Source organism: Juglans regia, chromosome 7, assembly GCF_001411555.2.
Source record: "Juglans regia cultivar Chandler chromosome 7, Walnut 2.0, whole genome shotgun sequence".
Taxonomy (NCBI): Eukaryota; Viridiplantae; Streptophyta; class Magnoliopsida; order Fagales; family Juglandaceae; genus Juglans; species Juglans regia.
In genome coordinates, this window is record NC_049907.1 from 13146039 (window position 1) to 13165037 (window position 18999).

Consider the following 18999-nt stretch of genomic DNA (forward strand, 5'->3'; position numbering starts at 1 on the left):
TTCATCTCCACTATTCTCGTAATCTGCACTCGTTCCTGCTTCATATATATTTCGAGGAACAAATTTTTGTACAACTCGCCAAGTTATCTCCCCACTATCTTCATCAGCACTTTTCATTGGATCAATCAAGTAATAGACTTGGGTAGCTTGACAAGCCAATACGAATGGATCATCTTCGTACCATTTAGATGCAGTATTGACACTCGTAAAGTGATTATCCCTATGTATCGAAACCCGACCACCGCCTAGATCCCACCAATCACATTTGAAGACATATGTTACAGACCCACCCAGATATTTCAATCCGATAATATCACGTATGACACCATAATAGTCAATATCATCTGTTCCATGACTCCCCTCGACCAACACACCACAGTTTTGAGTCTTTCTATTACGTTCACGGTCCAAAGTATGGAATCTATAACCTCGAACCGTGCATGCAGTATATCGAAGTGCTCTATTTGAGGGACCACGGGCCAATGCATACAATTCAGAAGAAATTGATCCGGGATCACGAGCACGTTGTTCCAAAATCTAAAAATTGAAATAGTATATATTTATTATTTTATTATCCAGAGTTAAAAATTTCACAATATAACATATATATAATTTTAGTTCATACACGTTCTTCAAACCATCCGGGAAATTCTTCCTCGTGTCTTGCCTCTATATTTTCTACGCCTTCCGTTCTAAGTTTGTCCATGTGGTCACTGTTATAACATATTGCAAAAGAAGTATATTTTGAGCACAACAATTCTAATTAATTTAAAGAAAACTATAATTATTCAAATAAATTAAATGACATACCTAAGATAATCATCAATCTCTCGGCAGTTATTTAGCACATACCACCGAACCTTACCCAACTCTCCATCAATTAAATCGTAACCTGTTTGTGCACCCAAGGGTCGTACATTCTGGGAAAACACTGATAGCTCACGAGGAGGCGGAGTAGCAAGATCAGCATTTCGCTCTTGACGACTAAATCGTGTCTCAACACCACGAAGATATAGAGAGCAAAATGTTAACCATTCATCGTGTATATAAGCCTCTGCTATTGAACCCTCAGCTTTGGCTTTATTCCCAACAGTGCGCTTCAATCGACCCAAATATCTTTCAACTGGATACATCCAACGGAACTGCACCGGTCCACCCAGAAGTACCTCTCGCGGTAAATGTATTGCTAAATGGACCATGACATCAAAAAATGATGGTGGAAAGATCTGCTCGAATTTACATAGTATAGTAGCAATGTCTTCTTCCAATTTCGACAACACATCTCGATTTACTACCCGAGCGCACAAATCCTTGAAAAACATACATAGTTCAGATATGGCGACACGTACATTAGATGTCAGCTTCCCACGAATTCCCACAGGTAATAACTTCTGCAAAAATACGTGACAATCATGACTTTTCAATCCATTGATTTTCCAATCATCAGGACTCACGCATCTACCAATATTTGAAGCATAACCATCTGGCAACTTCACACCTTGCAACCATTTACAGAAATCAATCCTCTCCTCCCTCGTCATCGTAAAACATGCATGCGGCATGACCACCCTGTTGCCTTCCACCCGCAAATGCAGATTATGTTTAATTCCCATTCTCTCAAGATCTTTCCTCGTCTTGATCGTGTCTTTCGTCTTTTTGTTAATACTCATCAATGTACCCAGTATATTATCACAAATATTCTTCTCTATGTGCATTACATCCAAACTATGTCGCAACTTGCATGACGACCAATACGGCAAATCAAAAAAAATACTACGTTTTGTCCAATTCAATTCTGATACGGCTCGTTTTCTCTTGTTCTTTCCCCGACCTTTGCCAAAATTGTTCGCTCTAACATGTTGCAGTTGTTCCACTATCTCTTCTCCAGACAACTCTTTTGGTGCAATCCTATCCTCTACTCTCCCATCAAACTTGGCACATTCTCTTCTCCATGCATGATTTGCTGGTAAATAACGTCGATGACACATGAAACACAACTTCTGAGAAAATTTTAGCCACTCACTAGCAGTTTCTTTATTACACGTCGGACACGCTAACTTCCCTTTCGTACTCCAGCCGGAAAGATTCCCATACGCCGGAAAATCATTTATGGTCCACATTACCGCAGCATGCATCTGAAAAGATGTCGACTTAGATGCATCATAAGTTCTAACCCCTGTTTCCCATAACTCTTTCAGCTCTTCAATCAACGGCTGCATGAATACGTCAATATCATTCCCAGGTGATCTAGGGCCAGGGATGAGTAAAGTTAACAAAAAGTTTGGCGCCTTCATGCACCTCCATGGTGGAAGATTGTACGGAATCAATACAACGGGCCAAGTGCTATAACTTGTACTCATATTCCCAAAAGGGTTGAATCCATCGGTTGTGAGTCCCAGGCGCACGTTCCGAGCTTCTAACCCGAACTCTGGATACTGATTATCGAAAGACTGCCACGCAAGTGAATCAGCCGGATGCCTCATATACCCGTCATTCTTAACTCTTTTCTCCTCGTGCCACCTCATATCATGAGCTGTTTTCTTACACATATATAGTCTTTGCAACCTAGGTTTCAAGGGAAAATACCGCAACACCTTAACCGGCACGTTTTTCTTACCTTTCCACCTCACTCTCCACATACAGGACATGCTTGTATCTCCTCGTTCTCCTTCCAAAACAATACACAATCATTCTTGCATGCATGTATGGACTTGTACTCAAATCCTAATCCCTTTCTCAACTGTTTCGCTTCATAAAAGTTCTTAGGCAATGCAGACCCTTCGGGAAGCACCTCATTAAATAAGTCCAATACCATGTTTATTGCTTTCGTCGACATCCCACACAATGCTTTTATGTGAAGCAACCGCACAATAAACGACATTTTGGAATGTTTTGTACAACCTGGGTAAAGCTCGCGCTTTGCATCTTCCCACAGTGAAGGAAAATTTTCACAATCAGTCCCTGATCCACCACTTGAGGCATTGTCGTTAACCTCATCCATAAACATCCCAGCTCCAATGTCACCCAACATCTCCTCCATCTCATCATGCTCATAATCATCATCCATGTGCCGTAAATAATTGTGATGATCGACCAATACATCTGCTGACCCTTCATACGGCTCACCATGCAGTACCCATCGCGTATACCCCAGATCCATACCGTTCACAAATATATGACGCTCTACTTCATCCAATCCTATCGCACACAAATTTTTACACCCTCGACATGGACACTTAATGTAACCACGACTATCAGCAGAGGCCCGTGCAAAATCAATGAAAGTTCTTACTCCACATGCATAGGGTACGTAATCCTTTCCAAGTCTATCGTCCAGACGCATCCAATTTTTGTCCATTTCTAAAAACATCCAGATATTAATAACACGTATATTGAAAATTCACATGCATGTCTTGCCTCCAATTCTCATTACTTTTTTGATAAGGTAGTTGGTCCTATCCCATTCGAGATTATATTCTCCATATTACACAAATCTCGTCACTCTACTAATTTCCACGTTAGTAGAAATTCCGGCAGCACCTCCCCATAATTCTCCAAGTATACATGTTCAAATATCGGGATTGTGACCCTACGAACAGTATACCCGAAGAACAATAGAAGAAGATACCGTAACTTCATATTAAACGTGGAAAGTAGCGAGTAACAAAAATGTGTAATACAGATAATATAATCTCAAACTGTCCACACTGGACAATTCAGGAATCAGTGGACACATAAATGTACACTGATTCCCGAACGGGTCTAAGGGTATTTATGCAATGTCACACGCATCTAGCAAAAAATCATACTAACAATGTCTCCATGTTGTTTACATTAACAATGTCACCTTCAAGTAGTGTTATATTGTTAAATTAAAGAGAGATGGAAGATAATTATGTGACCCTAAGTTTCGTGCCTTGTACACAACGAGGGAGAATTATCTTGAAGAAATGTTTAAATTTTAGTCTAATTACTTAACCGTCACAAACTGTCCGACCTTGACAACTCTCAAGGCCGGAAAGACTATGACAGTCAAGCAATGAAATTAAAATTTCAACATTTCTTCAAGATAATATTTCCTCGTTGTGTACAAGATCATCATTCTTAAAGTATAATTTTAATTGATATACTTAATTTCAAAAGTTATACTATAATTTTAATTATTATAATTCGTAAATAGTTACTTTTATGCTTGTTATTACTTATATATTAAATATTATTATAAATATTTAATTATCATACGAATATTTCAATGGTTATACAATAATTTTAATTATTATAATTATTAAAGAGTTACTTTTATGCTTGTTATTACTTATATATTAATTATTATTATAAATATTTAATTATCATACTTAAATTTCAATGGTTATACAATAATTTTAATTATTATAATTCTTAAAGAGTTACTTTTATGCTTGTTATTACTTATATATTAATTATTATTATAAATATTTAATTATCATACTTAAATTTCAATGGTTATACAATAATTTTAATTATTATAATTCTTAAAGAGTTACTTTTATGCTTGTTATTACTTATATATTAATTATTATTATAAATATTTAATTATCATACTTAAATTTCAATGGTTATACAATAATTTTAATTATTATAATTCTTAAAGAGTTACTTTTATGCTTGTTATTACTTATATATTAATTATTATTATAAATATTTAATTATCATACTTAAATTTCAATGGTTATACAATAATTTTAATTATTATAATTCTTAAAGAGTTACTTTTATGCTTGTTATTACTTAATTTCAAATATTATTATCACAATATATCAAATCCATATCACAACATATAAAAGTGATAACTCACAATATATTCACAAAATAACATGCCACATGTATTAACATATTTCTAAACTTGAGTAAGCAATAAACATGTATTAACAAAGCCTAATGACAATATATTTTTAATAATAAACACAATATTTCAAATTTATATCACAACATATTTAGAATAACTCACAAACTATTTACAAACTATACAAACAATAATCACAATATGATAAAGAGTAAGCATCAAATCACAACAACATATTGATAAAGTTTAGAAATATACCTAGCACTCACAATATCCTCTTACAAATCAAAATCTTCAAACTTCCCAAAACAAGCAATCCTTCAAAAAAATACAACACAAACTTATTAGAAATATTCTATAACAAAAACACATTCTATAAATATCATAAAATTTAAATAATGACAAGAAATAAAAATATTATCTTACCAAAACTCAACTCTCTCTCACTCTCTAACTCAACTCTCTCACACTCTAACTCTCTCTCTCTCTCTCTCTAACTCTCTCTCTCTCTCTCTCTCGTCGAAATCTCTCTCTCTCTCTCTCTCTCTCTCTTTCTCTTTCTGTTGCGCGCACGGGAGAAGAAGAAATAATGGGCATCCTCCCGTGCGCGTACTGATTAAGTTCTAAAATTATTAGTTTAAACGTTCGAACGTTAACTTTAAACGTCCGAACGTTAATTCTAAAATTATTCCCGCCCAGAACGTTCGGACGTTTAAAATACACGTTCGAACGTACCCTTCTTATGATATAACATGAAATCTAGCGGGAAAGTTCCCGCACTTTCCTCATATATGTTCGAATGTATCACAATTTCTCGTTCGAACGTTTGTAGATTTATAGATAAACGTTCAAACATACTACTTAAACGTCCGAACGTACATTTCATGAAAGTGTTACCATATTTGAGCGGGAAATCTCCCGCACTAATTTGACTAACGTTCGAACGTTGACGGATTTGATGTTCGAACGTATAGTATAAACGTCCTTACGTCTAAATAATCACACAGATATTAAACATCGAGCGGGAAAATTCCCGCCTCTTACTTTAACGTTCGAACGTTAACTTCAAACGTTCGAACGTAATATTCCTATTATACTTAACTTATAATATAATATATATACTACATTGTATAGTATTTTGTGCATAATATAATTTATATATTATGCACAAAATATGTGTTTTTCTAAATTACTTATATTTATACTAGTTAAATAATATATTTATACTATAATATTAAGACTAAATTTACTAATAATAGTTTAGTATATGACTATATGTAAATATCATACTACTAAAAATTTACAATATTACTACCATGTTGTTCTAAATTACTAATGTATAAATATAATAGCATGTAATACTAATGTATATATAATATACTATAAACACTAAGATGCATAATAACATCAACATGTAATATTGTAATACATATACTAATGGATAAACACTAATCTATAAATTTATAATAACATATAATACTAATGTATAATAACTAAAGTATTATTCATATCAATTTTATATAACAATATCTTGTATTAATTATATTTTTTGACCTAATAAATTCTCAACATATTCATTTTGATAAATATATTAGTAATTCTAATATACATTAGTATAATAATTAGATTTATGGCCTAATACTAATACTATTAGTAAACCACTTTAAGCCTATATATAAATTACTATATAAAGCACTATAGTATTAATTACTAATACTATATTACTATGTGATACTATTAACTATAGTGATATATTAGTATTAGACATTAGTATACTAATACTATCAGTGATATAGCTAGTGTAATATAATAATATTTATACTAATACTATTATATAGTTATACTAAATTAAAATCACTATAGCAAATATTAATATATAGTTATGCTAATCGCTATAACTAATACTAATACTAATATAGACTACAGTTATAACTTATAGTATTATAACTTATACTAATATATTATATAGTTATACTAAATCACTATAACTAATACTAATATAGTTATACTAATCACTATAATAGTGATATAGTATTAATATCACTATTAGTATAATACTATAATATATAGTATTAATAATAACTAATACTAATATAATTATTAGTATAACTAATATTTATATAATATATATATCAAGTATAAGAGATTAGAGATTTAATATATATATATATATATATATCAAGTATATTAGTTTATTATTAATATTTCGGTGCTTTTTTTTTAATATTCATATATAATAATATATATCATATATTTTTTTTTATAAATTTTCATATATATATAATATATAAAATAGATTTATATTAGTTAGTATACTACTATACAATACGGCGTCGTTTCTATTGCAATAGGACTTTCTTTTTAATTTTTGAATGCATGTTATTATGTTACTTGTTTTATTTAGTTGTATTTCTTGTTATAATCAAAAGTTTAATTAATTTAGATTGTAATGTTGAGAAAATTGAAATTTAAAAGCTCACAAATTTTTTTTTTTAAAAAAAGTGGGTCAAATATGAAGTTAAAAAAGATAAAAAAAAATAATAAAAAAATCCGACTCCGCTCCGACAAGTCGGAGTCGGAGTCGGAGCGGATTTTATATATTGCTAAACTTTATAAATATAAGAAGCACTCACAAAAAAACCAATAATCTAATTGTCAATAATATTATATAACATCCTAATATATAACTTAAACATTTATAATATAATATATTATAGATAAAATTTTAGAAATTAAATTGACAAACGTTCGAACGTAATAATAAGTACGTTCGAACGTTCTGTGTATATAAGGCCAAAACCGAACGTCGAAACGCATTTCCCTGCCCGTATCCATCGTCTTCTCCGTTCTTTGCCGCCACGCCGCCGTCACCGCCGCCGTCAACTCCGCCACAACCGTCACTAAAAGGTAGGCATTCATCTTTTATGCAAATAACATGTATTTTATTGAGATTTAGATTGACATTTGGATTGAGTTTGGTTTAAAACCGGATAAATATTACCGGATTTTCAACTTCATTTTCCGGCCACCACGACCAGTCATTGGCCGAATAGTCACCGTAGAAATGTTTCTTGAAGTGTATACTTCATTTACATGGTGACATTTCGGCATTTAGACCCTTGTAGAGAAATTTTCGAGATTTCAATAATGGCTGAGTCGACTCAGCCATTCTGCGTCGAAACGTTCGAACGTTTCACCAAGACATTCGAACGTACGACGTTTAAATTACCGAGCCGTTACGGCTTCCACGTTCGAACGTTAATCGTCTTACATTCGGACGTGAATATTATTAAACGACATACGTTCGAACGTTAATATTTACTTTCGCACGTAAATCACATACGGTCGGACGTTTAATTATAACATCCGAACGTAGTGATTTTCTACATTATTCATGCTTCGACGTTCGGACGTTCATATTTACGTTCACACGTAAAACAAATACGTTCGAACTTAAATTCGAACGTATTTGTTTACTGCTTATGTTCGAACGTACATCTGTACATTCGAACGTATTTGTTTTACGTTTGAACGTAAATTTATTTACATTATTTTACGTGCGAACGTATAAGTTAACGTCCGAACGTTTTTATCTTTAACGTTCGAACGTTAAAGATAGAACGTTCGAACGTTAATCCAGAGCATCTTAAAATTAATACAAAAAAATGCATTATTCTAAATAATTTTTTTTTCCTTTTCTATTTTCAGGATATGGCTCTTCCACTGCATACACGAAAACGAGGGAGGGAAGGAGCCACGTCGGACACTGCCCGTATCGGAGCTCGTACTGTTATGGTAGAGAGAGAGGTCTTAATTAATGAGTTCGACGAACTCTGTTGGCAGCAGACGAACCTAAGAGATGTTTTCCTCAGTAGAGGCTGGGGAAATATCTGCACATTGAGGGGGAAGGTATACCCCTCAATGGTTCAAGAATTCTATATGGGGATGTGTGACATGCCTCCGGATGCATCCTCTCACACCGTGACTGTACGCGGTGTTTCCATTGAGGTATCGGCAGATGTCATCGGCGAGCACATCGGGATTCATCGAGGTGCTCAGACATTTACACACTCAACACCCCGTGAGGATGTAGGCACTTCTGCATCATCTACTGGCCGGGGATGTGAGCCAGCATCAGCCGATGATGCAGGCCAGTCAGAGGCTGAGGATACTGGCGTCGAGGCTCGGGATGATGACCGAGACGAGGATTTCTACATCCTCATCGGGAGGGATCGCATGCAGATCGAGCGGAAGAACGCCTTCAACCAGAACCATCTGCTGCATTTCTTCCGCATGTCGATCCTGTGGCTCATAAAACCACATTTAGTCGGCTTCGGGCACAATTTTTGATACGAGTGGCACGTGGAGATCCTATAGATTTGCCACTACACATTTTTGAGAGGATCCATTACGAGGCGAGCATCGTCTCCACGGATAATCTCCCATATGGTGTCCTCATCAGCCGACTATTACTTGCACGGGGAGTGCCGACCCAGCCAGAGGAGCAGGTCAAAGATCAGATGAGCCCCCTCGACATGACCACGCATCGACGTAGCATTGGACAGGCGAGGGGACGTCAGCCACCCCCTGTAAAGGATCTAGTTCCTCCGACGCAGCCTGAGCCAGGTCATGTCGGGAGTAGTAGTCAGCATACGCTGAGTACATCTGCAGGAGATATGCGGCCTGCTTGGGTTGATGCGGTCATCTCACAGCTGACTGCGCATATTGATCATAAGATCGATTGATCGCTCGAGGCTATATCGGCGTCTGTTGCCGAACTCACCCATCGTGTAACTATCCTCAACGACAAAAGTCGAACTCCGTACCTTGACTGAGGAAGTACGGAGTTCGACTTTTGCGGATAACGTTATCATCTGACTGTTGTTTACTACATTCTATCAAATTTTGTATTTTATTTTTAATATTTGTAACGAAAAATATTATTGAATATTTTTATCGTTTTTTAATTTCAATTTTTAATCTTCTTTGATGTTATAATTTCCAACTTTAATACTAAATCACTGCATTTCAAATATATATAAATCAATAATATATATTTATATATTACAAAGTGTGTATATATAAATATATACAATTCAATTTGTTAGACTTGTTCACAAATTATGCACAATAAAAATACATAATTTTTAAATTAAAGTCATTTAATTTAAATTTACAATGAACGTTCGAATGTTATTACTTAACGCTCGAACATTGGTGCAAACATTTTACGTTCGAACGTAAAATTAATAACATTCGAACGGTTGCGCCAAAACATTTGACGTTCCAACGTAAACAGACATAACGTTCGAACGTATATGTGACGTTCGAACGCATATTTCCCATACGTTCGAATGTAAAAAAATCTCATTCTATCTTTAGTGACGGTTTCCAAAAATTGTCACAGAAAATGCCTTTTAGTGACGGTCTAGGGACTGTCACAATTTCCCAACCGTCACTAAAAAGCAATTGTGTTGTAGTGACGTAAGCCGCACCATGCACGTGATGACCCAGCTGTTTCACGCATGAAGTCTGGGACGGCGTCGTTTAGGTAAGTTGTGTTTTCCTTTCTGTTTCCCTCCCGTTTCCTTCTCCCTCTTTCTCTCTTTCAGTTTCTGATTTCAGTGTTTCTTCTCACGTCCAGACCAGACCTCTCCCTCTCTCCCACGTCTCCTTATCTTCTCTCGGATTCTTGTTCCTTTCCATTTGTTGGCATCGATTTGAGGCTCCGAATACCTCCTCATTGTTGCGGATTCTCTCTTGCGCTGCATATTATTCCAGTGAGTTGCCGTCTGCTACTTCCTGATTTTGGTTTGTTTTTACACTCATTTTCTGCAGTTTTTTTTTTTTGTTCTAGCCGTGACTTGAGTAATAATTTTGTGAGTTGTTTTGGTGGTTATACATGGTAAATAGTTTGGGTTGGTGTATTGTTATAGGTTTGGATAATTTGAAGTTACATTTTAATGGAAAGAAGGGTATTTTTCGTAGTGTAATCTGGTTCAGTTCGCAAAATCTGCGTAATTCGCTCGAGCGGACTGTCGAGCTCGACTCGAGCGAACGGCCAAATGAACATTGGCTCGAGCAGAGTATCGAGCGATACTCGAGCGAACCTCTCTGACTTGAATTCGCTCGAGTGGAGTGTCGAGCGAGACTCGAGCGAACCTCTCTGACTTGCCTTCGCTCGAGCTAATAGTTGAGCGATATCGAGCGAACCTTTCTGACTTGACTTCGCTCGAGCAGTATGTCGAGCGAACTTGGCTCGAGCCAACTGTCGAGCCAACTTTCAGCAAACACTTTTTCAGCTTCAAATCAGTCTCCACATATACCCAACATACTGAGTTTGGTATAGAATATTTTGGGTCAAATTTTGGGCTGTCTGGATTTGTTATTTGGCTATTTAAGTTTGATTAAACTTGCTGAATTATGGTCTAGAGTTTTGGGTCTTGAGTTGTTTAAAGACCAATTGTGTATTGTCAGACTTTAATATTTAGTTTATATTATTTATGAATAGGTGACGAGACGAATAGAGACAGTGTTCAAGTCATAGTTAATACGCTGCAGGAGTCAGGTAAGCGGGGTTCCTATGCTAGGCCTTACACAAATTATTGAGGCTGAGGTTGATTTTCTGAAAACTGTGCATATTTTTGGTGGTGAAATGAGAACTTGGGAAAAACAAAACCAACCTCGGTCATTTATTTGCATACTCATGAAATCTGTACGAAAAAAGAGAAAAATATATTCTGACATGCATTGTGTAGACATGAGCTAAATTCTGTCATGTGGTTTCTGAAATCTGGAAAAAAGAGCGATATTGAGAATATGAAAAGTTGTGCATTTATTTAGAAAAATGTTTTGGCTTTTGTGTTCAACTCGTGTAAACTATCTGGTTCTGTTTTGGTACTCTGTATTATTTTGATATAACATCTGAAAATCTTTGGCATGGTATACTGGTTTTCGTATCTGACTCTGTCTCTGCTTTGCTCTGCTCTGTTATGCTCTGCTCTGTTTGGGTTGGTACCAACTTCTCTGTCTCTGAGTGCACCCACTTTGGAAACAAAGTGGTTTTATTGTGGTCTTTTCCTGTGTGCACACTCGGGGCTCCGAGAAGAATAAAGGAAAGATTTCACCTCTGTCTCTGCCTGGTTTGGCCACCGGGGTTAGCATAACCCTACCACGGGGGTGAAACATGGTCTTTGCTCTGTTTGATGCTCTGTTTTGATTTGATGATGATACTCAGTTTATGTTATGCCAAAGCACTAAGGGTTTTACTTGTCTTAAAACCATCGCTCTGTTACTTTTGGAAATATGTTTGGTTCTACATGTTTAACTCTGGAAAAATATTGTGTTCTGCATGCTCTACTTTGTAAATTCTCATGTTTGCACGCTAGCATATGATTTCTGCTTACTGAGTTGTTGATAACTCACCCCCTATCTTCATAATATTTTTCAGATAATGTGGAGAGTCCAAATGAGGACCTGGATTAGATTGGTGAAAGTGTTTAAGCTGAGGAGATGTGGTTAGAAGAAAGACATCTGATGTTCTTAGTTCTAATGTATTGAGTTTTAAAGTATATCTTTGGGTTTAGTAGGACCTATGGAGGGTCCTACTAATGTATTGAGTTTTAAAATTTAAACCACATCAAACTGATTTATATTTTATCTGATGTGATACTTAAATCTGTTTAATTTTATGATTCTAAGAGTTTTAAAACTAATGTATTGAGTTTTAAAGTATATCTTTGGTACATCTTAGTTCTAATGCTGAAGAATACCGAAACCAAAGGAATTCTTAGAATCATAAAATTAAACAGATTTAAGTATCACATCAGATAAAATATAAATCAGTTTGATGTGGTTTAAATTTTAAATTTTAAACTGATTTAAAATTAAAATGAGTTTATCTATTTCATCAATATTATCTAAATATAATAAATTTAAATATAATCAAATCATTTCTAAACGGAAGGGAATAACAACAAATCTAATTAAAAAAGTATTTGAAAATACTTTTTTTTAATAGATTGTTTTTTGGTCTGATGTCGAGTACTCTCTTGACTCTTGAGATAGTATATTCATTTTGTCTTAATTTTCTACTGAAACTCGGCTAGCTTAGCTTCGCTTTACAACCTTTGAAGAATATATAAACTTAACAAAATGCCGTTTTGTAATTTTATTTCGGTAAAAAATTATTTTGATAAAAAAAATGAAATGAAGTCTTCTTTTTTTTTTTTCCTCATTGCTTCGTAGAAAGAAAAAAAGAATACTTTGTCATTTGTAATAAATATTAATGAAATTTTCTTGGAGAAAAAACTACTCACTTTTTACACTCATTACAACCGCGACCTTTACAGCAAGCATTACCATGCCCGGGGGCTTTATTGGTGGAGATGATCATCCACATACAAGCTCTGCAGTTTTGGAAAAAAGTGTTGCTTTCATCATTACGAGCCCCTAGCATTGATGCTATCTAGTTCTACTATCTTTATCCACCTATTTATTCTGTTTATCCATTCTAAATACTACTTAGAAATGAGCACAAGTTGTTATGGTGACAAGCACTTTAGATCATAAATCCTTACTTGTGCATGTACTAAAGAAGAAGGGCAAATATTGGAACAAATAGAGGGCTTTTAAATATGAAGCGAGCTAGCTAGGCTTTTGAAAAGGAGTGTGAAAAGGTCTTAAAGGAGGCTTAGAAAGGAAATTAGATCAGTCACATTTCTATGTTACTGTAGAGGACTGGGGTTACTTTGCAAAGGTGGAGTAAGAAGAGGAGAATGGTAGGTGATAAAGAGATAGAAGCAAAGTCTAAGTTGTTACAAAGGTTGCAAGCAGAAGTGTAACGCCCCGCTCCCACAGGGATCGAAGAGTTACTCCCTATAACTTAAAACTCACAATTCATCAATATATTTATAGACTCCAAAATATAACGTCATTAGAATACTACAAAATCTCTTAATAAAATCCACCACTTCTCAAAAATCTTCTACGAGTAATCCACTATGCTTAAATAATCATGTCACCGATGCTCCATAATCCTGATCCTTAGCTGGACTATTCAAAAATCATCTGAAAAATAATTGGAGATAAGGGGTGAGTTATCACCAACTAAGTAAGCATATGACATATACTAGTATGTAAACATGAGCATTTTTACATTGTTCAGAATGCAGAAACCAAACATTTCAGTATCAATATGCAAATCTCAACAATACATATTATCAGAAAATCAGAGCGACTTTTCAAACATTTCATATTCAGAAAACCAACTTTTCATATTCAAAGACTCCTTTGGCACAACATGACTAAACATCTTCATCTTATCATAACATATCAAAACAGAGACCATGTTTAACCCCCGTGGTAGGGTTGTGCATTCTGCGGAAAGCCAAGCAGAACATAAATCACCAAGAATATCAAAGTGATTGCACTCAGAACAGAAATCCACTATTATATCCCGTCGTAGGGCTAGAGGTCATTATTATATCCCGTGACAGGGCCAGAGATCACTATTGTATCCCGTGACAGGGCCACATGTGGGATTTGAGCCGTGCCACCTATAATGGACAGGCCCGACGAGGACGTCGGAAATTTAAGGGGGGTAGATTGTGATACCCCATATGATATGGATAATGGTAGGTGGTGTATGGGATCCCATATTGATTGGGAAGGAGAAGTTCTTGCTCTTTATAAGGTTCCAATGGGGCTCCAATTGTATCATTGACTAGTCCTTTTGGAGTATAGGCCATGTGGTTTGGGCCTTTCATTGGGGCGTTACAACCTTACACGATGCTGTACGTCACAATCACATTGAAGTGGTAAAACAGTTACTAAGGGAGGTAGATCGAGAATTTTCGTTTGGTGCTAATGGTGCTGGTGAGACCCCACTTTACTTGGCTGCCGAGAGACACTTTCCAGATTTGGTATCTGAAATTTTGAACACATTCCAATCACCAGCTTATGATGGCCCCTTGGGTAGAACGGCTTTGCATGCTGCAACATTTTCAAATGATGCAGGTATTGCTATGTTATCTTTTACGCATTGTAGAATATGATTTGCTTAAAAAAATATTTATGTGGTGGTATCAAATATGACAGGACATCGAATTCATGAAATATAAAGATGTTTGATATGCACAGAGCTGGTTTTAGATTAATTTCGTGCTTAACTTAAAGCTTGAAATATTTGATCATGTCTGCCTTGTCCTGCATTTTACCACATTAAATGACCACCTGAATGGTCTTTTTTCTGTCTCCTAACCTATGTCTTCCTTTTTGTCCATCAGAAAATTATTACATTAATTTAGCATGTTTAAATTCTTTTAGGAATGACCGAAAACATTTTGGAAAGATATGGTCGCGATCTATGTAAACAAACAGACCAAAAAGGTTGGACTCCGCTTCACTTGGCTGCATACTTGGGTTACGTTGAGCCAACAAAACTATTGCTGCAATATGGTAGAGAGGTGGCATATATGAAAGATGCAGAGGGTAGGACAGCTCTTCACATTGCAGCTCATCGCAACCAAGAAGGAGTAACAAAAGAGATTATATCAATGTGTCCTGATTGTTGCGAAGTGGTTGACAATGAAGGCCACAATGCACTCCATCTCGCCGTGCACAGCCACTGGCCAACTGCAGCGCTAATCATCCAAAATAATCCGTCTTTACGGAATCTTTTGAATCAGGCGGACAATGACGGGAATACACCTCTCCATCACTATTACAATTATGTTGGATACATGAAGGGTGTCATGAATTCTCCAAGAGTTGACGAAATGGTCTTCAACAAAAAGAATCAGATTGCTTTTCAAATCTTAAGAAGTAAATGCTTTCCAACCGATGGTGATGAGGTAACATAATCTTTTATCTTTCTTCAAAAAATAAAATTATATACTTAATATTTGAATTTAGTTCTTTTCAATAATATATGCTAAGGACTACAGAAACCAAAGGAATTCTTAGAATCATAATTAATCAAATTGGATTTTTTTTCATTTTATTTTAAAATTAAACTGATTTATGCATGTATCACATAACATAATATATAAATCAGATATTTCTACAAAACCTGTTTCGTTTCAAAACATATTTGATTTGATATATCTTCTTTATAATGATGCATCTTAGGAACGATAATATTTTTCTATTCATTTTATAACTTCTAAATGTATTTTTATAAGATGCATTTAAATATGAAGTTAACTGTCTTTACATATTCTGATTTTAGTTATTATTTTGTACTGAGCCGCCTTGCTTTATCAAACAAATATTATGCGAGCTAGGTACAATATTCCGCTTTACAGAGGAAGCGGGACGAATTTTATAAAGGCCAAAAAAATCATTGGTTCCTTTTCAATGGAAGAGTATTAGAAACTGGGTATGATGAAATTGAGAAGGAGAAACAGCCAGAGGGGGATGAGGATTGGCAGGAGATGGAGAAAAAGAAGGAAGAGATGGATAAAGCGGCTCAAGCCCATTTGGTAGTTGCTGCACTCATTACAACCGTGACCTTTGCAGCAGGCATTACCATGCCAGGGGGCTTCATTGGTGGAGATGATCATCCACATCTAGGCTCTGCAGTTCTGGAAAAAAGTACTGCTTTTAAAGCATTCATCATTACAAACGCCCTGGCATTGATGCTATCCAGTTCTGCTGTCTTTATCTACCTATTTATTCCGTTTATTCCTTCTAAATCCTTCTTCAGGCAGCGCTTATGTTTTGCTCAAATGGCCTTTTGGTTCCTTATTTCGTCCATGGCACCAATGGTTTTGGCATTTGTCACAGGAACATATGCTGTGTTGGAGCATTCAAACATTGCAATTCCCACTTGTATTATTTGCTTATCCTTCATTACCATCCTTGTTTTTATATTTCTAAAACTACGGTTGTACCTATGATGTAAGCGCAATGCAAGGATATTTCTGATTTGAGCAATAAAAATATTATGAGTACGGAACTTTTCTTTTTTTAAGATAAATGTGATTGTCTATAGTGTTTAATTGCAAATTTTCTATGTTAGTATTTGGTTTCCAGAATGACACCTCGTTAACTTAACTCGGAAATTTTGACTTGCAATTGCAAAGCTTTTACAACTCGCAACTTTCGTTGAACTCCATTAACAATTTTTTAGCCCCATGGCATGCAATACTCTGTGTCCAACTTTGAGCATTCCTAATGGCTTATCTAAAATTTTATCTGAAATAATAAGTAAAACTCATATTTTCTAGTTTAGCAAATGACTTTACAATACACTATACAGTGGTTTATATTTTTTTTTTATATATTATTTAAATATTCTTGATTTTCTCAGCTTTTTTTGTTCATTTTAAATACTTTACAACTATGATTGAATTTGTAATATTTTTAGATATCTTTTATATTTTTCATATATTAATATGAATGCAATATCTTCACTGTTGATAAAATGATATCAATCGCTCAAGAAAAAATTAAAAAGAAAATAAATGGACCTCATTCATTCTATTTTTTCTCATCTTTTTATCCTTTTTATCATGTCTTGCACAATTGGTAATATGAATATTTTTCTTTTTATAATAGATAAAATATTCTAATAATAATGTGACATTTGCATGTTTTTACAAATAAGTGTAAATGTGAGAAATATATATATAAAATTAAGATTGGTAAAAGTAAAAAAATAATAATTGGGTGACCCTGTCCCAAGTTTGGAGGTTCGAGGGATGGGTTTAAGGAATTGGGTCATCAGAGTTTCTTGATTGAGTTTCAGAAGTTGACTGATAAAGAAATGGTGCGTAGTGGTTGTCTATGATTTTTTGATAGGAACCTCTTAACCTTGCTACAAGTGGATAAGACTCTGTCTATCAATGTGTTGCAATTTAACTTTGAACCCTTTTGGGTTTAACTTCATAAGGCAGCTATGACAGAAGAGGTGGGGGAACCGTTTGGATTCTCAATTGGTCATGTCATAAAGTTGATGTTGAGTCTCATGGTTTGGCATGGGGGAGATGTCTTCGAGTGAGGGTTGCACTGGACCTCCATAAGCTTTTACTAAGAGGAAAGTGGTTGAAGTTTGAGGAGCAGCAGTATTGGATTTCTTTTAAATATAAGAGGCTGTAGAATTCTTGCTTTCAATGTGGTACTTTATTTCATAAAGGGAGGGGTTGTTTCGGGCATTGATTTGAGCACCAAGGGGATGATTTGAAGTCTCGGCAGTTTGGTCATTGGATTCGAGCACAACCAATGAACAACATTTTTTATGCTCGAAAATATGGTGGTGCACCTGGTCACAACCAACAACAGAGGTGGGAGCAGGTAGATGCAAAAGGTGGTGATAGGGATGATGCCGGTTTAGGAAAGGAGGATAAGAAGGATACTAAGGCTGCTATGAAGGAGTTTCCTATTGTGCAGAAGATGGATAAGGAATCTAGAGTAATTGGTGGAGACCAGTCAAAAGAAGAGGATGATGGTAGAGGGGCTACAGCTGTGAAGGATTCCTTTAATCATGGGAGTTTCCAAAATGAGACAATGGAGAGCAGACCACCTGATGTGGAGCAGATAGCGAGTCTAAATGGGATAGATGTTTCCTTGTATGAGTCTGTGGAGCAAGAAAAGGAGGAGACTGATTGCCATATGGAGTTGGAAACTTCCCAAATAGACTTGGAAAGTCTTTCTAAAACAACAATACTTCCCAAGCCTACTGGGCCTCGAGAGAAGGGTGAGTCTTCCAACGTGTCTTTCAGCGGTGGCAATTCCTTTAATAATTCAATGGCAGATGCTAGTTACCAGCCCTACCAATATTAATGTGTCTCCTAGTATTGAACTGCCTAGAGCTTGGGAACCCTCAGACAGTTAGAATCCTTAGGCAATTGACTAAGGAAAAGTGTCCCCACTTGGTTTCCTTGTGGAAACTAAGTGTAATACTAGCCGGATGGATGGGGTTAGAAGATCTTTGGAGTTTGAAAATTATTGTGGATAGTGTGGGGGTCATCGGGGGCATTGCTTTGCTTTGGAAGAAAGGTTGGAGTGTGAAAGTTACCAACTATACATGATGGCACATTAGTGCAGCTGTGTAGTAGGCGGAAGATGGTCCTAAATGGTAGTTTGCAGGTTTATATGGTCCACCAGATACAGTTAAAAGGAGCAGTAGTTGGCAACTTCTAAAGATGCTCAAACCTTCTTCATCAATGGCATGG

The 18999-nt window shown here is 35.5% G+C and overlaps 1 protein-coding gene across 1 annotated transcript; it reads left to right on the forward strand.

Moving 5' to 3' along the window:
* Positions 1-14619: 14619 nt before the first annotated feature.
* Positions 14620-16722, forward strand: LOC118348879 (protein ACCELERATED CELL DEATH 6-like). Its single transcript, XM_035691418.1, has 3 exons — positions 14620-14839; positions 15149-15675; positions 16129-16722. Exons 2-3 carry the CDS (start codon positions 15151-15153, stop codon positions 16720-16722), a joined length of 1119 nt encoding a protein of 372 aa, XP_035547311.1. The 5' UTR covers positions 14620-14839; positions 15149-15150.
* Positions 16723-18999: the final 2277 nt, after the last annotated feature.

Excerpts from the sequence above, each read along its gene's own strand:
- LOC118348879 (XM_035691418.1), top strand. The coding sequence starts at position 15,151 with ATGACCGAAAACATTTTGGAAAGATATGGTCGCGATCTATGTAAACAA. Across the intron at positions 15,676-16,128 it reads TTCCAACCGATGGTGATGAG|AGGAAGCGGGACGAATTTTA; the intron begins GTAACATAATCT and ends TCCGCTTTACAG.